Raw genomic sequence first — 26,634 nt, 5'->3', positions numbered from 1 at the left:
ACATAATAAGCACAATATATATAAGCACGATATATATTTATATTCTCTTCCCTTCTCTTTGCTGTTGTTTGCGTTAGTTTTTTTTTTTAGTTAGGTCATTAAGATTTTCTATGAAAACCATCATGTCATCTGTAAAAATTGATAATTTTGTTTCCTTTTTGATTGTACTTACTCCCTCAATTTCATTTTCCTGATCTTATTCTTATAGCTAGCATTTCAAGCAGTGTATTAAACAGTCATTGTGACAATGGACATTCTTGTTTTATCACTGAACTTATTGGAAAGGCCTTTAGTTTATCTTTTTTACATATGCTAGCAATTAATTTTAGCTGGATACTACTAAAGAAAGATTCACTTTGTCTTCCAATGTCTTCTACTTTTTAAAAAAGAAATGAATATTGAATCTTATCAAAAAGCTTTTTTCAAAACAATGATATAATTGTATGCTTTTTGTTACTAATACAGTCTACTATCTTAATAATTTTCCTAATATGCACTAAAGGCTATATCCTTAGTATAAATATAATTTGGTTATAGTATTTAATCTTTGTTAATTATGTTTCTCTAATCTTTTTCCTAATATTTTTTAAAAAACACTTTGTATTAATGTTCATTAGATATTAACTTCTAAGTCATCTTTTTCTGTTTTAACTCTTCATGATTTAAATATTATTTTTGTATCAAAGAAGAAATTTGGTAGAATTTCTTTTCCTTTTTTAAAAAATAAAATTAGCCGCATGGATGCCCATCAATTGGGGAATGGCTGGATCAGTTATGGGATATGAATTTTATGGAATATTATTGTTCTTTAAGAAACAACCAGTAGGATGATTTCAGAGAAGCCTGGAGAGACTTATATGAACTGATGCTAAGTGAAGTGAATAGAACTAAGGGGAACATTACACATAGCAACAAGTTTATGTAGTGATCAACTCTGATGGATGTGGCTCTTTTCAACAATGAGGTGATTCAGGCTAATTTCAATAGACTTGTGAGAGAGAGAGCCATCTGCATCCAGAGAGAGGGATATGAGTACTGAATATGGATCACAACATAGTATTTTCACCTTTTTTGTTGTTGTTTGTTTGCTTATTGCTCTCATTTTTTTAATCTGATTTTTCTTGGACAGCATCATAAATGTGGTCTACAGAAGGGAGTGAGGAGAAGGGAGGGGAAAAAATTTGGACTCAAGGTTTTGCAAGGGTAAATGCTGAAAACTATCTTTACATATATTTTGAAAATAAAAAAGCTATTATTTTAAAAAAAAAATCAGAAGTCCAACCAGAAAAGCTAACCAGAAAAAAATGAAGTAAAATTAGCTTAAGACATATATTTTATTGACCTTTAAAATTTTTTATAATTTTTACTGATTTAATTTTTGCTAGCAATTTCACTAATCTCTTTTTTGACATTTAGAAATTTTATTTGGAGTTTTTAACCAGGGTTTTTAAAAAGTTGTTGGCTATCACTTTTTAATTGTATGGCCAATTTCTTGATCTATTCTCTATTTTACTGTTAAAAATGTTTTGAGACAAAAATTTTTCCTTAAGAACAGTTTTTCCCAAAAATATTAATATGCTGCCCCATTACTGTTTAAAGAAATAATTTAAGTTTATTTGCTATGTTCTTTGACTCAATGAGTCACTAGGTTTAAATTATTTAATCCTCAATTAATTATAAAGAATTTCTTTAGCAGCTTTTCATTGTATGTAGAGTTATGGTCCATAAAAGCTGTATTTAATATTTTTATCTTTGTAAGTTTTTAATGTTCAATTTTTGCAAGAATATCATGCAGAGTTAAGCAGTATGTGTATTCTTTTTTATTTCCTTGTAATAATTCTCAAAGTTCTGTCCTACCTAAATTTTCTAAAATTTTATTTTGTACACTTAATATCTGTCTTGCTTATTTTTCAGTTAGTTCTAACAGGATCTTAAAAAGATTTATCAAGATCCCTTACTAGTAAAGTACTACTATCTATTTCTTCCTATAAATCATTTAACTTTTCTTTTAAGTAGTTAGATGTAATGATATTCACTGCATAAATGTTGATGATAGACAATTCATTTTCTCTTGTACCTTTCTTCATACAGTTCTTCTGTTTATCTTCTAATAAAGTCTATTTTTGCTATTACCTTATCTAAGATCATTATCACTAAACCTAGATGCTAAATGCCTTCCTCTTTCAAAATACATTCTCTGTATATTTCTTCTACGACCCAGTTATTTAAAAGGTATCTCTTCTATCAGAACAAAGATTCCTAATAAAGAGTCCAGGAATTTGTGGGGTTTTTTTACATTTTAATAATTTTCCTTCAATACATTTGATTTTCTCTGCACTCTATGTATCTTATTAATTTTGAAATATTTATTCTGAAAAGAAAACTAAAAGTTTCCCCAAACTGCTAAAGGATCCCATGACACATAAAAAGTAAAAACCTCTGCTTTAATATATTCAAAAGTATACACTTATAAATACATGAAATAAAGTACACAAAGTACACTAAAATTATATTTGTATATAATTTCGTACATAATATAAAAAGTGGATATGATTTTATTTATTTTATGGCTTTTATTGTATTCTTTTGGTCTTTTGTATTCTCAGCACTTATTGCTTAATAAATTCTTGTTGATTGCCTTCCTTGGCTTTCTTATATCTATTAAAGCACAAGAGATTTTGCTTCAACCTCTTATTTAACTGCAGGGATCTTTATGTTTCAAGTGTATTTCTTTTGAATGGCATACTGCTGGAATCAGCTTTTTTCCCTCAACAGTATTTTATTTTCCCAACTACATATAATGATAGTTTTCAACATTTATTTTTCTAAGATTTCTGAGTTTCAAATTTTTTCTCCTTCCCTCTCTTACCTTACACCTCTCTACAGCAAGCAATCTGATATATATATTATACATGTACAATACTATTAAACAAATTTCCATATTTGTCATTTTGTGCAAGAAAAATCAGACTAAAGGGGGGAAAACACAACAAACAAAAATCAAATAAACAAAAAAGGTGAAAATACTATGCTTCATTCCCATTCAGTCTCCATAGTTCTCTTTCTGGATGCAGATAGCATTTTCCATCTCAAGTTTTTTTGAATTTTCCTAGATCACCATACTGCTGAGAGGAGCTAAATCTATCATCTTGCTATTATTAAGTACATGTTCTAGTTCTGCTTACTTTACTCAGCATCAGTTTATACAAGTCTTTCCAGGCTTTTCTGAAATCAGCCTGTTCAACATTTCTTATAGAACAATAATACTCCATTACATTGACATACCACAATTTATGGAATCTTTTTAATTCATTCTGCTCTCCTCTTCTGTTTTATGGGTAAATTCATTCCATTCACATTCACAGTTATGACTACTAATTGTATAATTTCCTCCACTCCTTTTATATATTTCCCTCTGTTTACCTGACTTCCTCTTTATAAAAAGCTTGGTGAACAACAACAAAAAAAAGTGTACTCAGCACTGGTGCTCAAGAAAATTCAACCTGCTTCTGTTTTCATGTCCCTTTTCTCTTTCCCTCCCCTAAAATAGCTATTTATGCTTTTTTTTATACTCTTCTTCAAAATCCACTCTCAATATTAACATTTGTTTTACTTATTAATAATTTCTCCCTCAATCTCTCTTCCCTTATATTCCTTCCCTTATTCTTCTTTTCCATCTTCTTTCCCTGCTGAATGAATGAAATATTCCTTTATTCCCATCTTACTTCCTGTGCAACCAATTACAATCTCCTTCTTTGATGAAACTGTGGTTTAAATCTTGCCTGTTTCCCATAATTTCTTTTTCCTTGTTTGTTCTCTTCAATTTGTATACTGGGACCACAAAGGTGAGAACATTTCCTCTATTCTCTCTCTCCCTTTTCCTCGCTCCTCCAGTGTATTCCTTTTCCTTTCGTCTAAGGTCATCATAACATAACAAACCCATCTCATTATCTCTCATTGATTTCATATATGATCCTTGATATTAGAGTTCTTAAAGGATTTTAGTCTCCTCTGATTAGAAAGTAAATACTACTTTATTGTTCAATTTCCAATGACTGTTCACTCATATTTACCTTTGTTTCTCTTATCTCCTATATTTAAAATTCAGAATTTTGACTCAGCTCTAGTCTTTTCATTAGAAATGCTTGGAAGTTTTCTATTTCCTTACAAGTTTGTTTTATTCCTCTGTAGGATTATATTCAGTTTTGCTGGGCAATTTATCTTGGTTCTAAGGCCTTTCTGTGTACCATGCTCTAAGTCCTTTTCTCCTCAAGTGTTAAATACCAGCCAGATCTTATGGGATGGATATCCTTCAGTACTGGAACTTTCTGACTACTTACAGCATCTTTTTTTTCCCTTGACCTGAAAACTCTGGATTTTTCCTGCATTAGTATAGTTTGTTTTCTTGTTGCTTTCCCCAGTGTACTATGTTCCACGAGAACAGGACCGTCCTTTTCTTTTCATCAAAACCCTAGCTCAAGCCTAGCACTTGGTACAACTTAAGAAATGCTTGTCTATGACAGTCCTGGTATTTGGAAGGGTTGTTGTTTTAAGAGACAACCAACATGTTCACTTTTCCCTTTGGCATTAAAAGATGTGGGCAGTTTTCTTTTGTGATTCCTAGGTTCTTTTGGTCATGGCTTTCAAATTCTCTCTCTTCTTGCTCTGTTTTCCAAGTTAGTTTCTAGTGATATGAAATATCTTAAATGTTCTTATTTTTTAAGGCCTTAGACTTTCTTTTAAAAATTCTTGTTTCATGGAATCATTCATTTCTGATTTTTCCCACTTTAATTTTCAAGGGGTCTGTAGTTTGGGTGATGCTTTATATCTTGGGTGAATATATAACACCTTGTGCTAGGTATTAATTCTCTAAGTTCTACACAGTTCCTTTCTACACAGTTCAAATTCTTTTTCTAATTCTTTCCTCTAGGATTCTCATATAATTTTAAAACCTTTTTTTAGACTCTAGCTTCATGTTTTCCAGGAATTCTAATTAAAGTTGGGTCCTCATTACTGATCACAGAATAGAAAATTTCGATTACATCAAATTAAAAAGCCTTTGTACAAATAAAACTAATGCAAACAAGATTAGAAGGGAAGCGACAAACTGGGAAAACATTTTCACAGTTAAAGGTTCTGATAAAGGCCTTATTTCCAAAATATATAGAGAACTGACTCAAATTTATAAGAAATCAAGCCATTCTCCAATTGATAAATGGTCAAAGGATATGAACAGACAATTTTCAGAGGATGAGATTGAAACTATTACCACTCATATGAAAGAGTGTTCCAAATCATTATTGATCAGAGAAATGCAAATTAAGACAACTCTGAGATACCACTACACACCTGTCAGATTGGCTAAGATGACAGGAAAAAATAATGATGAATGTTGGAGGGGATGCGGGAAAACTGGGACACTAATGCATTGTTGGTGGAGTTGTGAACGAATCCAACCATTCTGGAGAGCAATCTGGAATTATGCCCAAAAAATTATCAAAATGTGCATATCCTTTGATCCAGCAGTGTTTCTATTGGGCTTATATCCCAAAGAAATACTAAAGAAGGGAAAGGGACCTGTATGTGCCAAAATGTTTGTAGCAGCCCTGTTTGTAGTGGCTAGAAACTGGAAAATGAATGGATGCCCATCAATTGGAGAATGGCTGGGTAAATTGTGGTATATGAATGTTATGGAATATTATTGTTCTGTAAGAAATGACCAGCAGGATGAATACAGAGAGGCTTGGAGAGACCTACATGAACTGATGCTAAGTGAAATGAGCAGAACCAGGAGATCATTATACACTTCGACAACGATATTGTATGAGGACATATTTTGATGGAAGTGGATTTCTTTGACAAAGAGACCTGAGTTTCAATTGATAAATGACGGACAAAAGCAGCTACACCCAAAGAAAGAACACTGGGAAACGAATGTGAACTATCTGCATTTTTGTTTCTCTTCCCGGATTATTTATACCTTCTGAATCCAATTCTCCCTATGCAACAAGAGAACTGTTCGGTTCTGCAAACATATATTGTATCTAGGATATACTGCAACATATCCAACATATAAAGGACTGCTTGCCATCTAGGGGAGGGGGTGGAGGGAGGGAGGGGAAAAAAAATCGGAACAGAAATGAGTGTAAATATAATGTAATTATTAAATAAAAAAATTAAAAAAAAAAAAAAAAAAAAAAAAAAAGAAATCCATGTATAATCAAATGTAATGTTTCTACAATGTAACTATTTGAGGTATCATCTATTTTGCTTTTATTGCTGATATAATCATCACTACTATTCATTGTGAGCTAACTTTCCTCAAAGTAGCTCAATGGTATCTGAGAATAAAGAACTTTATTATTGACCACAAAAAAAAAAAAAAAAAAAAAAAAAAAATAAAGTTGGGTCCTATCTATGATTTTCTTTGATGTCATTCTCTCTCTCTCTCTCTCTCTGTCTCTCTCTCTCTCTTTTTTTTTGAATTTGTGTCTTGAGTGTCCCTGTCACCATAATAGTCCTTTATTGTAGATTCTTGTTTATTTAGGAGTTTTTTGCCTGCTCTACCAAACTTTACTTCCTGACTTCATATCTTGCACACTTCTACAGGGATTCTCCAAACTGTGCTTTGGCTTGTTTTTGCCCTATTGGGTCATACTTCAGCTGTCTCTGGGTACTGAGTGCTTTTCTTCTTTAAAGATCTCCTAAAGGCTCAGGCTGGGCACTTGTAAGCTTTTAGTTTGCCAAAACCGTCTGATCTGGAGGAAACCCGATCACTGCCTTCTTGGTCAGAACTCTGCAAGCTCCTGACCTGGGTACAGTTCTAGACAACACAACTATGGAAATGCCCCTGGTTGGAAGGGTTGACTGCTGGACCAAACCACTGTGAGCGAGAACTGTTCTACTGGTTCAAAGGAACAGAACCGCAGGCTCACCTTAGGCCTGGCTCCTGCCCAGGTTATCTGATTGGGCACTGGACACTCCCCAACTCCATTCTGGAGAAAGGCTGTCAACAAGGTCAGCATAATCGTCAGTTATCACAAACTGAGCAATGGGACAGTTTTGAGATGTGTTTCCAACAATAACTTAACCCTTTTCAGTGGCAGAGCTGGGCTGGGACTACAGTGGCACTTTCACCCTTAGTCTTTCTCAGATTATGTTTACAAAATGTCTCCTCCAGTAAAACAACAACAACCAAAAAAACCAGGATAAGATCACAAGAATCTGTTTTCTCCTTTCTTTGTGTCTCTGGCACTTAGCCCAGTACCTGTCACATAGTGATAGAGGTATTTGATGATGACTGACAGTAACTTCATTGATATGCCCCACATGCTTTAGGAATAATCTTTCTTAGGCCTTGTTGGTCGTCAACAAACCTCAGAGAATCCAAATTGCCTTCCAACCGAGTCAAGGTCATACTCCTCTGCCCAGCATTCAAGGTCCTCCACAAGCTAGTGACCCTCAGCCTGTCCACTTCAATTTTGCATATTCTCCTCCCTGTGCTATGCTCCAATCCCATACTGACTACCTTTCTGCACTAAAAAATGCCATGCCCTTTCTCACTTTCAAGCTGTTCCTTACTCAGCCTTTCTTATACCTTCTCCCCTAAATGAATTCCTGCCCATTCATTAGTTTAACTCAAACTTTCTTTTCTGATCCCTTCCCTAAAGTCAACTTTCCTCTACCCCAAAACTCCCACACCCCTTTACTGGCCCTTCTCTACTGCCCTTCCCAGTGATACTGAAGGGGGTTCCGCATTATTGGTATCTCACTCTCTGACTAGCCTCTGTACCCCATGAGGACAAGGCTCAATTCTACCCTTACACCCCACCCTGCCAAGCCCTGCATGCAGTAGACACTTGGTAAGTCTTTGTTGTATTATACTGTAACAGCAGAAGTAAAGCATATGGAGAGATCGTTTCCCTGCGGTTCAAGTATTGTCTCTGAGAGTCCCTGCTGTGCACCCCTGGCCAGGCTGCTCCCAGTGTCCCAAGCACGCCTTAAGACAAAGAAGTACTCATCCACTGCTCTGGTGGAGAAAAATGAGCCACCAGGAGTCCCCAATTCCAATAAAACCTCAGATCCAAACCAAAAACAAACAAAGCTCTGTAGGGAGTGATGCAAGGCTGACCAGCAGCACTATCCTGTCAGTGACGCCTTATGCTCACAGAGTCACATCAAGGATAATACTGAGAAAATATGTGATTGATACAGAAGGTGAGATGCTCGTGTGTCAAAAGCAAGAGACAACAAATAGAGGCTTCCTGAGGAGCTAAGTGCTCCCTGGATCCCACCCCCTGCAATCAAATGGATCCTTCGGAGAGATCCAGAAGAAAAACCAAGGATAAACACGGTATAGGAAATGGGTATTGGAGGCCACAAGCTCATCCCTCTACCAGATATTCATCCGTGGGGGAGAGAAAAAGTAAAAGTAACATTTTGTATTATTTCCACTAAGCTCCGGACATTACAGACCCTGCACAGACCCTGATGGGTGCACACCAATGGGGAAGAGCCGGAATCTCAAAGGCCCATCTTGGCCATGCTTTGCCATCCCTAGGCAAACACTTAGGGAAGGTCTGGCTCCAGGCTCCCAGGCCTCAACAACTACATCACACTGGAGCCTCCCGTTTGGGGCACTTACCCTGATGCCAGAAATCCTTTGCATCATCACTTGGCGGTTTGAATCATGGTGTCCAGACATTTGCTTCGGACCAGGAAACATGAAGTCTCTCGTGTTTTCCTCATATATAGAGAGTGTCTCACCCACTGCAAGGAACAGATTTTAGGACTGAAAACAGATCAAGACATCAATACAGACTCTAGCATCCCAAAACAATGGCATCTTTTACCAACTGTCCTGCCAGATTCCCACTGTACGTGGCCCACTGAAGCCCACTGTCCCACGCTGCATACTGAACAACTTCTGAACTTCCTAAGAAGTTACCTTCTTAGGTAGGAAAGTCCTAAAAGGGTTAGGTATCATTTTTCAGTCATAAAAGTAAATATGGCACAAAAGGCAAGAGACCCCAACAAATGTTTGCCTCCAATTCTGTTTTGTTGAAATGTCGCAGCATTCTAACCCCTTCTCCTCAGTGCCTCCCCTCCAGCCCATCCTAGCCTCCTCAGAACACAGAAATGGCCCTGAGATCTCAAAGTGCCAAAAACAGAAAGGCCTCAAGGGCATGAGACTTGGTGACTAGCCATGATCCTGTCACTGGGGGACAGGCCCAGAAATGTTCTGAGATTCATCACCAAAGTGTGGTCAGGAGGTAATCCATTTTTTCAGTCATAGTTAAATAAGAAACTATCTACTAATGTGTGAAGGGGATGACAAACTGAGTCAGTTTATGGAAAACCTATGCCAATGAAATCAGCAACTATGGCCTGCTTTCCTATCTCTAAAGTGGGGATATTTTCACACATTCAAGAAACAATATGGGGTCACAAAAATGTTTTTTAATACAATTTCAGTTTTACAGGACACGTAAAACCATGAACAAAAACCCCTGAAGATTATGGGCGCACCCCTGGAATTTAGGGGAAGGCTGGATGCATTTCTAAGCTTCAGTGGGATTAAGCTGATTGAGTGTCAGCACTAAGTACAGCCCTCAGATGGTAAAACCACAGACTGCCTGAGGCTGAATCAGGCAGGTCAGAAAAGTGGAGCAAATTTAAGCATCTGTACCAATCAGCCTCTGGATTGGGCCCATGAGAAGTCGCTGCGCTTCCAGGCTAGGTAAGGAAGGACCACCTAGTCTTAAACCCACAACTTCTGATGGTTTGTTTTTCAATAATACATGAAGCAGTGTTTCCTGTTCTCTACACAAACATCCAGATGCAGAAACAGACATTTGGGAGTTTTAATGGTTTCTACAATATAGTGAAATATATTAATTAATTGTGACTACTGTGCATAGTTAATTCAAGTCTCTCTTTTTACAAAGAGTACTTTTTGTTATAGTGGGGAAAAGGTTAGGAATAGGGAAAGAATGCACTGGCAAGAGCCATGTGGTGAACAGGAGGCCGTATTTTTAGCAACTTCATAAAAATGGATCCTTGAATTTTAGTGGTTCTAACGATCCAAGATAAAGTCAGTTTACATCATATTTAAAATAATTCCCATTCATCAAAGTGTTCCCTATCATCTCAGCTAAGCATCTTCTGGGTCTACTCAGCCCTAAACAAAACTATTATTAAAAATCATACATTAAAAACTAAAACTAGGCAAATAGAACCTAGTATCTCTACGAGGCTAAGGATGGGGGTGGGCCTGGAGGAGGGGAGATGGAGAAGGTCACTTCATGGTGAACTGGCTCCCCATATATACCCCATAGTGTTTTAGGAGTAGAAGCATTTTCATACCTGGCAGAACAAGCTGTATCAACTCAAACACCGCTGTGTCATCTGCAATGAGAGAAAACATCTCATGAGTACAAAGCTAGGTCAGTCCTAAGTCATTTTCTCAGTTGATTGGAGTCATCATCATCAGGCTGACAGGGAAAGGTACATCTCCACATACCCAGGAGGTCCTTGGCCAACCCGCCCTTCCTCATACTTAATGCTCCAAATACCTGAGAAATTCAGAGAAGGGTGGGAAGATTTCTATGAATTGATTTGGAGAGAGCCAACAGAACAATGTGCAGGTAGCTACAACTTTGTAAAAGATCATTAAAGGAAGCCAGAACCCAAGTATGGAATGGCTAAGGAAGTTCCCAGGAAAGGAACAGGGAAACATCTCATCCTTTCCAATAGAGAGGACAGAAACTGCCAGGACAGAGTGCTATACTAGTGGTATCTTTGCATAACTGCTTTTCTTTGTCAAAAGGGAGAATCAGTAGATGTAAAAGACAAAAGGAATGACAATTATTTTTATTTTTTTAATTTATTTTATTTTAAAAAACAGTAAGAAAAAATAAAAACAAAAAGGGAATACAAAACAAAAGAGAACATTGTCATGTGCCCAACAGAACATATGTGATGATTCAAAATACATAACAATGAATTACCAGTTCAAGAAAGTATACATATATGTATGTTTACACATATATATGTAGAATTGATTATATTCATGAGTGTCCATCCTTTACTTCCTTGTAAATTGTTCTTTTGTTTTCTGCCATACATCTTTTTAACCTTATTCTTTTTTATCCATCATCTCTCCCACCTCCCCAAAGCAGGCTACAATTTTAAAAGGAGATATATATACACACATGTTCCCCACTCCTCCCATATACATACATACATACACACATAGCTTTCCTATCTCTGCTAACTTAATTCTGCTCTTAAATTTCCTTCTCCCACCCATAGATCCCTCCATTGTCTTCTTCCCACACCTTTTGCTTCTCCATCCACCTATCCCTCCCAACTTATTTCTTTATAGATTTTGGAGGTGCTATATCCTTCATAGTATATATGCAGTGTTGCCTATTTAAACCCATTTCTGATGTAAGTAGGTTTTCAGAACTATAAGTCTTCCTCCCTTTCCTTTGTGTCTATTCTTCTGCCCCTCATTTGTATAACATTAATTACTATTTTTACCTTACCTCTGCCTCAAACTTTCTTTTCAGCTACCTTATTGTTGATGTCAATCTTAAACATATGGTATACATTTTCCATATAAAAATTTTTCCATGTTAACCTTGAAATTGATCTTTGAAACTGGCTCTTGTAGGTTCAATTTTCTATTAAGTTTGGGTTTGGTTGTTAGAAAGTTCTAAAAATCTTCAAGTTCACTGAATGTCCATTTTTTCAGGTTCAATATTAAAGATAATTTTGTTGGATGTGATGTTTTTGATAGCAGGCCTAGTTCTTTTGATTGTCAGTAGATGTGATTTCAGGACTTTCAGTCTTCTATTGTTATTGCTGATGTCTTGTACAATTCTAATTGTAGCTCCAGCATATTTGAATTATTTTTTTTTTGGTTTATTTGTTTGGTTTTTGCAAAATTTTCTCCTTGATTTGGGGGTTCTGAAATTTGGCAATACTATTCCTATGTGTTTTCCACAAAGGTAGTGATGGGTGAACTTTTTCTATTTCTGCTTTCCCCTAATGTTCTATCACTCCAAGATAATTTTCTAGGATTATTTCTTGCATTGTTGTGTCAGATTCTTTTTTTGGTCACAGATTTCAGGTAGTTCAATTATTCTTTTATTTTCTCTTCTTGGTCTGTTCTCCAGATCTATCACTTTTCTTATAAGATGTTTCACATTCTGTTATATTTTCTCATTCTTTATAATCTGTTTTATTATTTCTTAGTCTCTCATAACTCCACTGGCTTCCCCTTGACCGATTCCAATTTTCAAAGAGTGATTTTCATCTTTCAGATTCTGAATCTCCTTTTCTAGTTGGTTAACTTTTTTTTATAATCTTCTTGTTTTTCTTGGACTTTTTTTAGTTTTTCCTCAATGTCTCTCATTTGACTTCTGAATTCTTTTTTGAGTTCTTATATAAATTTTATCTGGGTAGGAAGTCATTTTATTTTACTCTTTGGGTTGGAAGCTTTTTTTAACTTCAGTGTCCTCCTCTGAATATGAACTCTGGTCTTCCCTGTTACTTCCTTGAAGTTTCTATAGTTTGCTTCTTCTTTGCTGGGTCATTTTTTTAAACAAGGGGTATTAGTATAAGCACCTCTAAATGATATGTGAAGGGATGGTGCCTCTAGCTTCCCTTCAGCTCTCCCCTCTGACCTGGAACCCCAAACCAAGAGCTCCCTGCTCCTGCAAGTGCCTGCAGCCAGCAGCATCCCTGCTCCCCTGCTTCTGCATGGTGCTGGTCCCTTCTTGCCAGGGCACAGCTGGGCCTGGTGATCCTAATCAACCATGATTCACTCAGTCTTCTTGGATTCCAATCCACACAGTCCAAGAGGTAAAAGTTTCTGGTTCCTTCTGAGGATCCAGCCAAACACAGCTAGCCTCAGGGGGTCCCCATTTGCTATTTCTGCAGCGCCATCTTGGGGGGGTTTGTAGTTCACATGGATTAATCCCAGGCCTGGGGTCTTTCTTCAGACTATTTGGTGTATCAGGAGACCCCCTGTTCTGCCAGTCTTTTTTCACCAGTCTTTTTTCACCAGTCTTTGTCCACCCTGAGGCACAAATTTGTTCTGTTTGTGGGGAAATCTGAGGAGCTTGAAATTTACCAACCTACTCTGCCAACTTCCCAGAATCCTCAATTTTTTTAAAAGTCGAGGAGAATTGTATCTGATTGTGGGAATTTATAAATCTTCAAGGAACCTTAGGTCTCATGAAGGATGTACATGATCTCACAGACAGGAAGCACAGGACACATAAAAGGTGGGGAATAATCTATTTTCATCAAATTACAAAGGCATTCTACAAGAGAACAGTGATAAGTGAAGCCTGGCAAAAGCCCATCTTCCTTGGATTGGCTGGCTCCTTCCAGAACCTCCATTTTAGGGAGGAAACCCAAGCCAGTGAAGTTTCTCCATCCCTCTCAAGACTGTGCAAACTACTGACTCATCGATACAAAAGTTCCAAAAACATCTGGTTACAAAGCATTAAAAAGCAAAATCTCAAAGAGAAATACAGCTTAAACACAAGCTTCAAGTAGGATTCCTAGAAGAAATTAAGCAAAAATTTTAAAAAGACTTTAAAATGGCTTTATAAATGAAATGAGAGTTCTTATGGGGAAAATGAAAAGAAATGAGTTATGGAAGAAAGAATTGGAAAGCAAATTAATAGCTTGGCACAAGAGGTAAAAATCCTTGCCTAAGCAACCAGGAATCAGCAGATAGTCAGAAACAATGAATTAAAAAAACAAAAAGGTACTTACATTCGAGTTGTGCTACTACATCTCCCGGATCTATGGCTTCAGGAAATACCTGGTGAGAAAAAAGGCAGAGAGAGGTCTCCATCAGCCTGCATCAAGGCTGCACACTAGACCTGTGCTACTGGGGACACAAGGGGCAGCATAAGAATCTGCTTTTCTTTTCCTTCAGCCTTACAAAGTCCTTCCTGTCTCTTCCAAGAGACCTTCATATCTCGTCTCCATTGTTACTTTTTGTCTCTTCTTCCCCTGGTTGTTGTCAAAGGTACCTGTTTTTTTGATAATTGCTGTAGGTCTTAGGGTGTTAGATGGAAAGAATGAGCAGAATGCAGCAGCTAATATTGAGCTTCACAGAATGTTGTCTGACAATTAGGGACAAGTCAGCTCACCAGAGCAGACAAGACAGAAAAAGTTCCAGAAAATGTGACTTTCTGGGGCACATGGGAATTGATTCTGAACTAAGTCAAATCACAGAAATAAAATTAGACTTGTACTTTTTCTGGTAAAGAGTAAGGCTCTTTTCATATTTTCCCAATGAAGTCAAATGCCTATCCTCTCCACTCTTGGAGAATTCATACCTGCCTTGCTCGTGCCATGCAAACATGGCTTTTATAGAACACACAGGACTGAAATCACAAGAAGCATACCTTTTCAAACACCATTCTGGCGTTGAAGATCAGTGGAAAAACAGGAGGGACACATTGCGTCTTTTTGTACTGGCCAAAAACACAAACGCTGAGATAGACATCCTCCTTGTCTTTCAGCTGCAGACGTGGACAAGATATCTGGGGTGAAGGAGACAATGAATATTCTGATTACATAAAGATGGCTCACAAAATGAACTCTTACATCCTAAAGAAAACAGAAGAATCCCACTAAATACAAACAGAAGCAACTTTTAAAAACCGAATGGAGGATGGAGCCAGGATGGCAAAGTAAAAGCAGGGATTCCCCCGAGCTCTCCCCCAAACTCTTCCAAATACCTTTAGATAATGTCTCTAAAGACAAGTCTCTAAAGATGACTTGGAAGGTTGACAGCAAAGGTCTGTCAAATTAATGTGAGGCGGGAACCGCAGCAAACTAAGAGCTGGGCTTGGAACCCAGTGACTCCGCAGCAGCTACTCCCAGAAGTCTGGGCTCACAGATGGCAGTTCAGAAGAAGATTACAGAGGGTTTCTTTGCCAGCACTGAGGTAGGATGCAGTCCTGACTCACAGTCCCAGGGTCAGGAGGAACACCAGCCCATGAGAACTCACAGCCATAGTGATGCAGGGACCCTCCTCACAGTCAAAGTCAGAAGAGAGTGCTTGTCGTCACTCACAGACCACAGCACAGATCCCCAGAAAGATTTCTGAAAAGAGCCGCACCAAACCCCCGAAGCTTAGGACACTGCGTCCTCCATCCTAGAAACAGAACCCTAATTCATTTATTTATTTATTTTGCCATCTGCTCATCATTTTTATTTTATTTATTTCTTATTTATTTTTTAAATTTTATTTTATTTTATTTTATAATAACTTTATATTGACAGAACCATGCCAGGGTAATTTTTTACATTATCCCTTGCATTCGCTTCTGTTCCGATTTTTCCCCTCCCTCCCTAGATGGCAGGCAGTCCTATATATGTTAGATATATTGCAGTATATCCTAGATACAATATATGTTTGCAGAACCGAACAGTTCTCTTGTTGCATAGGGAGAATTGGATTCAGAAGGTAAAAATAACCCGGGAAGAGAAACAAAAATGCAAATAGTTCACATTCGTTTCCCAGTGTTCTTTCTTTGAGTGTAGCTGCTTAACAGAACACTAATTTAACAAAGAGTTACAAGCTGAGTAATAGGCTGGAGAAATGAGCAAACAACAGAAAAAGATTCTGACAGTAGAAAGTAAATGTGGTGATAAGGAAGATAAAAACACACACTCAGATGAAGAGAGCAAAGTCAAAGTTCCTACATTCAAAGCTTCCAAAAAAAAATAAGATTTGGTTTCAAGTAATAGCTCAAATGGGAGAAAAAACTGGGAAAGAAAGAAAATGATGCAAATGGAAATTTTAAAAAGCCAATGAAGAAAAGAAAAGCAAAGTTGCCCAATTAAGGAAAAATTTACTAAGGAAAATAATTTCTTAAAAATTAGAATTGAGGGGTAGCTAGAAGGTGGAGTGGATAGAACATCAGCCCTGAAGTCAGGAGGACTTGAGTTCAAATCTGGTCTCCAACACTTAGTGCTTCCTAGCTATGCGACCCTGGGCAAGTCACTTAATCCCAAATGCCTCAGCAAAAAAAAAAAAAAAAAAAATAGAATTAAGCAAATGGAAGCTAATGACTTTATGAGAAATCAAGAAACTATAAAAACTAAAAGAATGAAAAAATAGAAAATATGAAATATCTCACTGGAAAAACAACTGACCTGGGAAATAGAGATGATTTAGAAATTATTGGACTACCTAAAAGTCATGATTTAAAAAGGCTAAACATCATGTTTCAATAAATTATCAAGAAAAACTGTCTTGATATTCTAGAACCAGAGGATAAAATAGAAATTGAAAGAATCCACTGATCACCTCCTAAAAAGAGCCCAAGATGAAAACTCCCAAGAATATTTTAACCAAATTCTGGAACTCCCAGGTCAAGGAAAATATATTGCAAGCATCCAGAAACAAACAAGTAAAGTATGGTAGAGCCATGGTAAGGATAACACAAGATTTAGCAGTTTCTACAGTAAAAGATCAGATGGCTTGGAATATGATATTCCAGATGGCAAGGGACAACCAAGGAATGCTTCAGGGGAAAAGGTGGACATTCATTGAAATAGAGGATTTTCAAGCATTTGTAATGAAAAGATCAGATGTTGAATAGAAAATTTAACTTTGAAATACAGAACTCAGTCATAAAGGATTTAATAATATTAATCTGTTTGCATCCCCAAATGAGAAGATGATACTTGTAACTCATAAGAACTTTCTCATATTAGGACAGTTAGAAAGAATGTGTACACATATCATATACATACACACATGCACACGCACACACACACACATATACACACACATATGCATAGATACATCGATAGATTAATAGAGGGCATAATTGCGAGTCAAATATAAAGGGGTAATATGTTTAAAAAATTAAAGGGTGAGAGAAGAATGTACTGGGAGAAAGGAAAAGGGAGAAATGGCATGGTGTAAATCATCTGCCATAAAGAGGCAAGAAAAAGCTTTTACAATAGAGGGGGGAAAGGAGAGAAGAGGGTGAGAGTAAACCTTACTCTCCTCAGAACTAGCTCAAAGAGAAAATAATATAGATATTTAATATGGATATAGAAATCAATCTTACCATACAAGAAAAAAAAGAAAAAGAAAATGAGCAAGAAACAGGAAAGAACATTGACACAGAAAGCTACTGTGGTGACAGGCATAGACCAAAACACAAACTTAAAAAGAAAACAAAATGTCCACCTGTGAAACTTCAAAGAGGGATATGAATTGATCTCAAACCTAAAAAGCCTTCTTGGAAGAGCTCATAAAGGCTTTTAAAAATCAAAAAAGAGGAGTAGAAAAAAGATTGAAGGGAAAAAATGAGAAGTATGCTAGAGAGAGTCAACAGGTTAGGAAAGGAAAACAATTCTTAAAAAATACAATTGGTAAAAAAAAGTCTACTTAACAAAACAATTCTTAAAAACTACAACTGGTCAAATGCATAATAATAATAATAATAATAATAATAATAATAATACATTAAAGAAAACAACATGTTTAAAAAGTAGAATTAGTCAAAATGGAAAAAGAGATATAAAAGCTAATTGCAGAAAATCATACATTAAAAACTAGAACTAGGAAAATGGAAGCTATAATTCTATGAGAAATCAAGAATCAGTCAAACAAACTAAAAAGAATGGAAAAAATATATATAAAATTATAAATTATAAATTTATAAAATATAATATTGGAAAAACCGCTGACATGGAAAATAGATCCAAGAGAAACCATTTTAAAATTATTGCATTATTAATGCCATGACTTAAAAAAAAAAGAGCTTGGATAGCATTCTTCAAAAGATCATCAAGCACTTGTGTATACATACATAAACACACACACACACACACACACACACACACACACACACACACAATATAAGAAGAAACAGAAGACAAAATAGTCATTGAAAGAATCCATTGATCATCTCCAGAAAGAGATTGCACACAAAAAAAATCTCCAAGAAATATTATTGCAAAAACTCTAGAACTATAATCTCAAGGAAAAAACAATACAAGCTGCCAGAAAAAAATTCAAGGAAGAAGGATAAAGAAACTTCTACAACAAAAGATCAGAGGCCTTGAATTCCTGAATACAAAGAACTTTGAATTACAACCAACAATCAACCACCCAGCAAGACTGAGTTTCAACTTTCAAGGGAGGAAATGATATAGGGAACTTTCAATCATTTCTATTGAAAAAACCAGAAATAAACAGAGAATTTGATCTACAAATACAAGACTCATGAGAAGCATAAAAAGGTAAAATAGGAAAGAAGAAACAATATTAAAGATTAAACTGTTTACATCCCTACAAAGGAAAATGTTACTTGTAACTCTTGAGAATGGAATCTTTTATAAGGGTAGATAAAAACTGATTCTGATATAATGATATTAAGGAAAAAGATATTAAGGGGTAGAAAAAGAATTATACTGAGAAAAGAGAAAAGGGGAAGTAAAATGGGGTAAAGTAGATCACATGAGAAGACACAAAAGATCTATTACAGTAGAGAGAAAGAAAGGAGGGGGATGAACATTGTCAGAAGCTTAATCTCATCAGTTTTGGCTCAAAGAGGGAATAGCACATTCACTTAGTTGGATATAGAAATTTATCTTATCCTATAAGAAATTAGAATGGGAAAGAGAAAAGAAAAGGGAGAACCTGGAAAGAAGGGAGAGCAAAAACACTAGAAGAAAGGGGGCAAAGAAGCGAGGATGATTGGAAAGGAGAGCAGGTTAAGAGAGAGGTTGGTCAGAAACAAAACATTACTAAGGAGGGACAGGGTAGAAAGGGGGAATATATACAGGAGAAAAAATAGGATGGAAGTAAATCCACAACTAGTAATCATAAATGTGAATGTGAAGGGATGAACTCTCCCATAAAATGAAAGTGGATAGCAGAGTGAATTAAAAAACAAAATCCCACAATATGTTGTTAACAAGAAACATATGTAAACAGAGAGATACATACAGAATAAGGGTAAAGGCTTCACCTGAAGCAAAAAAGCAGGGGTAGCAATTCTGGTATTAAAACAAAAAAAAAAAAAAAAAGCAAAAATAGATCTAATTAAAAGAGATAAGGAAGCTACATCTTGCTTAAAGGTACCATAGACAATGAAGTAATATCAATACCAAACATATATGTACCAAATGGTAAGGCAGCCAAATTTATAGAAAAGAAATTAGGTCAAGTTAGAAGAAGAAATAGATAGTAAAACTAGTCTAATAGGAGACCTCACGTCCCCCTCTCAGAATCAGATAACTCTAACCACAAAATAAACAAGAAAGAGTTACACAGAGGTTAATAGAATCTTAGAAAACATAGATATGATAGACCGCTAGAGAAAACTGAATAGGAATAGAAAGGAATATGCTTCTTTCTCAGAAGTACATGACACCTGCACAAAAATTGACTATGTATCAGGACATAAAAACCTCACAATCAAATACAGAAAGCCAGAAATAATAAATTCTTTTCAGATCATGATAGGCCCAGGGGACAATAGACTAAAGACCAATTGGAAATTAAATAATTTAATCCTAAATAATGAATGAGTCAAACAACAAATCATAGAACCAATCAATAATTTCATCCAAGAAAATGACAAAAATGAGATAACATAGCATAACTTATGGGATGCAGCCAAAGCTCTTCTTTTTTAAAAAAATTATTCAATATTTTCCCCAGTTATATTTAAAACAATTTTTTGCATGTTTTTAAAACTTTTCAGTTCCAGATTCTTTCCCTTATCCCCACCCCCATCCCTTAATAAGAAATTATATATATATATATATATATATATATATATATATATATATATATGCTTCAATCTATTCAGACACAATCAATTTTTCTCTGGGTATGGATAGGATTTTTCATCATAAGTCCTTCACAGGGGTTGTGGATCAAAGTATTTCTGAGAATAACAAAGTTATTCATAGCTGGGTATCTTAGAACATTGCTATTACTTTGTATATGGTACATTTCACTTTGGTGGAGTTTTGGGGAACTTTTCAGGTTTTTTCTGAGAGCATTCTGCTTAACATTTCCCAAATAATAATACCTATGTCAATCACTTACCAAAATTTAATTTATTCAATCATTCCCCAATTGATGGACATACCCTCAATTTCCTTTTTTTTTTTTTTTTTTTTTTTGCCCTGGGAGCTGCTATATGTTTTTGTACATTTAGGTCATTTTTCCTTTTTAAAAAATCTCTTTTGGTTTTCAATGCCAACAATACCACATGGTATTGTTGGGTCAGAGGATATGCATGAATTTATAGCCCTTTGGGCATAGATCATATCTTTTGATCATTTAACAATTAGGACACAGCTGTTAAGATCTTATTAGAGAAACCTGCTTCAAAATTCTTTTCACAATTACTATTGCTAACTGTATTTCCCCCCATTTAATCTATTTTCTCTCTTCTTTCACCCAGTCTGTCTTCAAGTATTTTGCTACTGACTACTCCCTCCCCCAATATGCCCTCTCTTTTATCATCTTCCGTCTTTCCTGTATCCCACTCCCTCCTATTTTCCTGCAGAATAAAATAGATTTCTATATGCATATCAAGTGTCTATGATATTTCCTCTTTGAGCAATTCTGATCAGAGTAAAGTTCACTCACCCTATTCTTCTCCTTTTCCCCTTCACTGAAATCTATTTTCTTGCATCTTTTTATGGCAGATGATTTACACCATATTCTATTTCTCTCTTTCCCTCTCTCTCAGTATACATCCTTCTCACTCCTTAATTTCATCTTTTTTTTTTATTTTTCCCTTCATATTCAACTCACACCTATTGCCTTTGTCAATACATATACCTTCAAACTGCCCTGATAATGAAAAAGTTCTAATGAGCTACAAGTATCATTCTCCCATGTAGGAATGTAAACAGATATAACCTTATCACTTTCCTGATTACCTTCTTATACTTCTCCTGAGTACAGTACCTGAAAATCAAATTTTTCCAGTCAGATCTGGTCTTTTCATCAAAATACTAGAAAATCTTCTATTTCGTTGAAAATCCACCTTTTATACTAAAGGATTATGCTTAGTTCAGCTGGATAGGTGATCCTAGCTTCACTGCTTTCCAGAATAGCATATTCCAAGTCCTTCAGCCCTTTAATGTAAAAGCTTCTAAATCTTTATTAAACTGACTGTGACTCCACTATACTTGAATTATTTCTTTCTGGATGCTTGCAATATTTTATTCTTAATCTGGGAATTCTAGAATTTGGCGATAAGATTGATGGGAGTTTCCATTTTGGGATCTCTTTCAGATGGTGATCAATAGATTCTTTCGATTTCTATTTTGCCCTCTTGTTCTAAAATATCAAAGCAGTTTTTAAAAATAATTTCTTCAAAGATGATGTCCAGACTCTTTTCTGATTATGACTTCCAGGTAGACCAATACTTTTTGGTATATTATCATTTTTAAAAAAATTTTTGAAAGGCAAATGGGGCTAAGTGACTAACAGTTCTTAAGGGAAATTTTATATCTTTAAATACTTACATGAATAAAATAAATAGGAGATCAATGAATTAGAAATGAAATTTTAAAAAGCTTTAAAAAAGACCAAATTTAAAACCCCCAATTAAATGCCAAATTACAAATTCTGAAAATCAAAGGAGAGATTAATAAAACTCAAAGTAAGAAAACTAATGAACTAATTAATAAACCTAAGAGTTGCTTTTATGGAAAAAAACAACAAAAATGATAAACCTTTGCCTAATTTGATTAGAAAAAGATAAGGAAAAAAAAACAAATTCCCAGCATCAAAAATGAAAAGAATGAACTTACCACCAATGAAAAAGAAATTAAAGCATTAATAAGGAGCTATTTTGCCTATGTGTCAACAAATTTGACAATCTAATTGAAATGGATGAATATTTACAGAAATATAAATTGCCTAGATTAACAGAAGAGGAAATAAAATACTTAAATAATCCCATTTTAGAAAAAGAAATTGAACAAGGCATCAATGAACTCCCTAAAAAATAATCTTCAGGGTCAGATGGATTTACTAGTGTATTTTAACTAACATTTAAAGAACAATTAATTCCAATACTACATAAACTATTTGGAAATATAAGCAAACAAGGAGTCTGTCAAATTCCTTCTATTAAAAAAATTATGGTGCTGATACCTACACCAGGAAGAACCAAAACTGAGAAAGAAAATTATAGACCAAACTCCCTAATGAATATTGATGTAAAAATTTTAAATAACACATCAGCAAAGAGATTACAACAATTTATCAGTGGGATAATGCAGTATGACCAAGTGGGATTTATACCAGGAAAGCAGTGCTAGTTCAATATAAAGAAAACTATTGCATAACTGACCATATCAATAACCAAACTAATAGAAATCATATGATAATCTCAACAGATGCAGGAAAATCTCTTAACAAAACAAAAACCTATACCTATTAAAAATACTAGAGAGCACAGAAATAAATGTAGTCTTCCTTTAATGATAAAAGCAGCATCTATCTAAAACCATCATCAAGCATTATATGTAATGGAGAGAAGCTAAAAGTTCCCAATAAGATCAGGGATAAAACAAGGGTGCCCATTGTCACCGCTATTATTCAATAGTACACTAGAAATGTTAGTTCTCAGAGTAAAAAAAGAAATAGAAATAGAAGGAATTGGAGTAAGCAATGAGAAAATATAACGATCACTCTTTGTAGATGGTATGCTTAAAGAATCCTAGAGAACTGACTAAAAAACTACTTGAAGCAATTAACAATTTTTGCAAAGTTGAAAGATATAAAATATACCCACACAAATCATCATCATTTCTCTATACTGTAAACAAAGTCCCACAACAAGATAGGAAAAGAAAACCATTTAAAATAACTATAGACAAAAATAAAATGTTTGAGAGTCTACCTGCCAAGACAAATTCAGGAACTATATGAACACAGTTACAAGACTTTTTTCACACAAAGTTAGATCTAAACAACTGGAAAAATATCAACTGCTCGTGGATAGGCAGAGCTCATATAATAAAAATGTCAATTCTACCTAAATTACTCTACTTATTTGTGATGACCGTGTATTTAAAATCAGCCGGAGTCAGCAATTCAGGTTAAGGGAAAATCTTCTATCTTTATTCTTTGTGGAGGTGAAGGGGGGATGGCAATAGGAATGTGAGCAACCGTGACACAAACCTGGCCAGCAGTCTCTCTGCCTCTCTCCCCACCCCTCTCTCTCCACCCACCAAAGTCGTCCCTACATCATTTCCCATACAATACATCAGAACTTGCACAAAGAGTGGGCGGGGCCATTCTTTCTCCAAGCATATATTAATAGAATATGGTTCAATCACTAGTTAGCCTCATATGCTTGGAACTTCAGTGCATCAACTCAAGCTTCAGCCCATTACACTTATTCAGTGCCATACCGAACTGCCAAAAATTATTTTATAAAGCAAGAAAAAATAACAAAATCCATCTGGAAAAAGAAAAGTCAAGAATATCAATAGACTTAATGAAAAATAATGCAAAGGCAGTACCATATCTAACATTCTAATAAAAAGCAGCATTCATCAAAACCATCCAGTATTGGTTAAGAAATAGTATGGTTGATCAATAGAATAGGTTAGGTACACAAAACACAATAATCAATGACAATAGTAACCCACTAAAGATTCCAATTTCTGGGATAAGAACGCACTATTTCACAAAAATTATTGGGAACACAAGAAAACAGTATGCCAGAAACTCAGCATAGACCTACATCTCATCCCCCATACCAACAGATGGTCAAAATGGGTACATGAAAAGGTAACAGTTTAAAACAAATTAGGAGAGCAAGAGAGCAAGGGATAGTTTAGCTATCAGATACTTGGAAAAGGGAGGAAGTTATGGCCAAAGAAGTACTAGCGAATACTATGAAATGCAAAGTGGATAATTTTAATTACGTTAAATTCAAAAGGTTTGGCACAAACAAAACTAATGCTGCCGAGATTAGAAAGGAAGCAGAAACCTGAGAAACAATTTTTATAGCCAGTGTTTTTAACAAAGGCCTCATTCTAAAATATATAGAGAACTGAGTCAAATTTATAAGAATTGAAGTCATTCCCCAACTGATAAGTGGCCAAAGGATATGAACAGACAATTTTCAGATGAAGAAATTAAAGTTATCTATAGTCATTTGAAAAAAATGCTCAAATCACTATTAGAGAAATGTTGGAATCTTAGTGTTAACTTAACTTGAAATAAGGTCATAACTCAAGGGAGATGTTAGAATCCTAGTGTTAACTCAATGTAATTGATACAATGCTTGTGTTTACACCTTTACTCATTGGAATTCACAAGTATGGGAGATTTACAAAGTTAACTGTGTAACTTTGTGAATTCACACCTCCCTTGAAGCTCTTAGGGCCAGAGAGCACTCTAGGAAGAAACCCATAATCCCTCTCTCTCACATCCCACAATTCCTCTCTCTCATATATAAGAAACAGACAGAGACTCTCGGAGAGAATTCAGCTGAATTACACGGGGAGTGGAGCTGAATTTAGATTGAGAGGGGAGCGTCAAGTGAGTTCAGCCAGAAGCCCTCTCTGAGGGAGGAGTCTCACTGCGGAACACTGACTGGGGTCGGAGAGGAGCACTCTGGGAGATTGAGAGTCAGAAACCCTCTCTCAGATGCAAGACAGATTCAACTTGGTGCTGGCTCTGGAGGCTGAAGAAAGCAGAGGCAGAAGCAAAGGACAAAGCGGCAAGGAAAAAGAGAGGCCTCTAAGAAAAGGTAACTGGGCTATTTGGAGATTGAGATCCAGAAGCCCTCTCTCCGAGGCAAGAGAGATCCATTCCATTTTCCACTTGGCTGGCTGGAGGACTGAAGGATAAACCTTTGGATCTGGAGACATTCGGAGGGAGCTCTTGGAACCAAGCAGAGAGATAGGTCTCTAAGCTAACCAGGCTATATTGGAGGCAATAAAAGATCTGAACTTTTATCACCTGGCTGCATTTTGAGGTGATTATTACTTTCACTGCAACTAAGGCTGCCTCCAGAAAACCTCTCCCGAGAAACCTGCTTTCTCCCAGAAAGAACCATTATTATATTATATTATTTTAAAATAAGAAGATCACCACAGAGAAATGCAAATTAAAACAATTCTGAGGTACCACTTCACACGTATCAATTTGATTAAGATGAATGGAAATGATAATGATAAATGTTGGAAGGGATATGGGAAAACTGGGATACTAATGCATTGCTGCTGGTGTTGTCCAATCATTCTAGAGAGCTATTTGGAACGATGCCCAAAGAGCTATCAAACTCTTTGCAATATACCCTTTGACCCAGCATTTCCAGTACTGGAAACAGTATCTCAAAGAAATTATAAAAGAGGAAAAGACCCCACATATACAAAAATGTTTGTAGCACCTTTTTTGTGGTGGCAAAGAACTGGAAAATGAATATTTTCATTTGGAGAATTTCAATTGTGGAATTGGGGGAATTGGGGGAATTCAATTGGGGAATAGCTGACTAAATTATGGTCTATCAAAGTAATGGAGTATTAATGTTCTATAAAAAATAATGAACACACTGATTTTAAAAAGGCCTTAAAAGATTTACATGAACTGATGCTGAGTGAAGCAAACAGAACAGAAATACACAGCAACAGCAAGATTATGAGAGGATCAACTATGACAGACTTGTTTCTTGTCAGTGGTTCAGAGAATCCATGCAATGCCAATAAACTTTGGATAGACAACACCATCCACATCCAAAGAGAGAATGATAGAGACTGAATGTAGATCAATACATACTATTTCTTCTGTGTGTTTCATGATTTTCCCCTTTTGTTGTGTTTTTTTTCCTCCAGAAAAAATCATATGGAAATATGTGAAAAATGAACCTACATATACAACCTAAAACAAATCTATTTTACTTGTAAATGGAGAAAAATATATTTTTAAAAATAAATTAAAATTACTTTAATAGAAATTAGAAAGCTCTGAAGAACAGAATAAGGTATTCAAACAGAGAAGCCTGTTGAGTCATCAGTAGTTCAATGATCTAAGACAATCCCAATAATTTTTGGATGGAAAACATCATTCACATTCTGAGATAACTATGAAAACTGAATGGTAGATCAATGCATACATATTATTTTCTCCTTTTTTTCTTGTGGTTTTTACCTTTTGTTCTGATTTTTCTCTCGCAACATGATTCATATGGAAAATATGTTTTTTAAAAAGAATGTACATGTATAATTTAAATAAACAAAAATTATTTTTTAATTTTTTAATTAAAAAAACTAAAAGAGAAGGAAGGGAGAATATTTCCCTCTCCCCAGATTTTCTTCTGGAAAATTATCAATGACCTTTTCTTCAAATATGGGTGTCTTTCAAGACTGTCCTGGGGCTTCCCACTTTCTGTGTCTTGTCTTGGATAATTAACCCTTAGAAGGTCAGTTTTCAGAAAATTGAAGAAGTCACTCAAATATATAGATTTATACCTATTCTGCCTCTGGTAGGATGGTCCCATATCATCAACTAGGATAACAAATTCAAAAAGTTTGTTTAGAAGCTGGAAAATTTTAATAAAATAGATATTCTGGACAAAAAAG

The 26,634-nt window shown here is 35.5% G+C and overlaps 1 protein-coding gene across 4 annotated transcripts in view; it reads right to left on the bottom strand.

Annotated features, from left to right (window-relative positions):
* SPATA6 (spermatogenesis associated 6) overlaps positions 1-26,634 on the bottom strand; it is a 127,245-nt gene that overhangs the window by 90,594 nt on the left and 10,017 nt on the right. For all 4 annotated transcript variants that reach the window (XM_051999735.1, XM_051999736.1, XM_051999737.1 and 1 more), the window contains exons 2-5: positions 14,436-14,573; positions 13,795-13,843; positions 10,366-10,407; positions 8,645-8,769 (exon numbers count right to left, since the gene is read on the bottom strand). In XM_051999735.1, the coding sequence (XP_051855695.1) occupies positions 8,645-8,769; positions 10,366-10,407; positions 13,795-13,843; positions 14,436-14,573 (354 nt within the window). The remainder of the gene's footprint in view (positions 1-8,644; positions 8,770-10,365; positions 10,408-13,794; positions 13,844-14,435; positions 14,574-26,634) is intronic.

The sequence above is a fragment of the Antechinus flavipes genome, chromosome 4 (genome assembly GCF_016432865.1).
Source record: "Antechinus flavipes isolate AdamAnt ecotype Samford, QLD, Australia chromosome 4, AdamAnt_v2, whole genome shotgun sequence".
In the NCBI taxonomy this organism is placed as follows: domain Eukaryota; kingdom Metazoa; phylum Chordata; class Mammalia; order Dasyuromorphia; family Dasyuridae; genus Antechinus; species Antechinus flavipes.
Note: the sequence above shows the minus strand (reverse complement) of the source record. Positions and strands in the feature narration are given on the sequence as shown.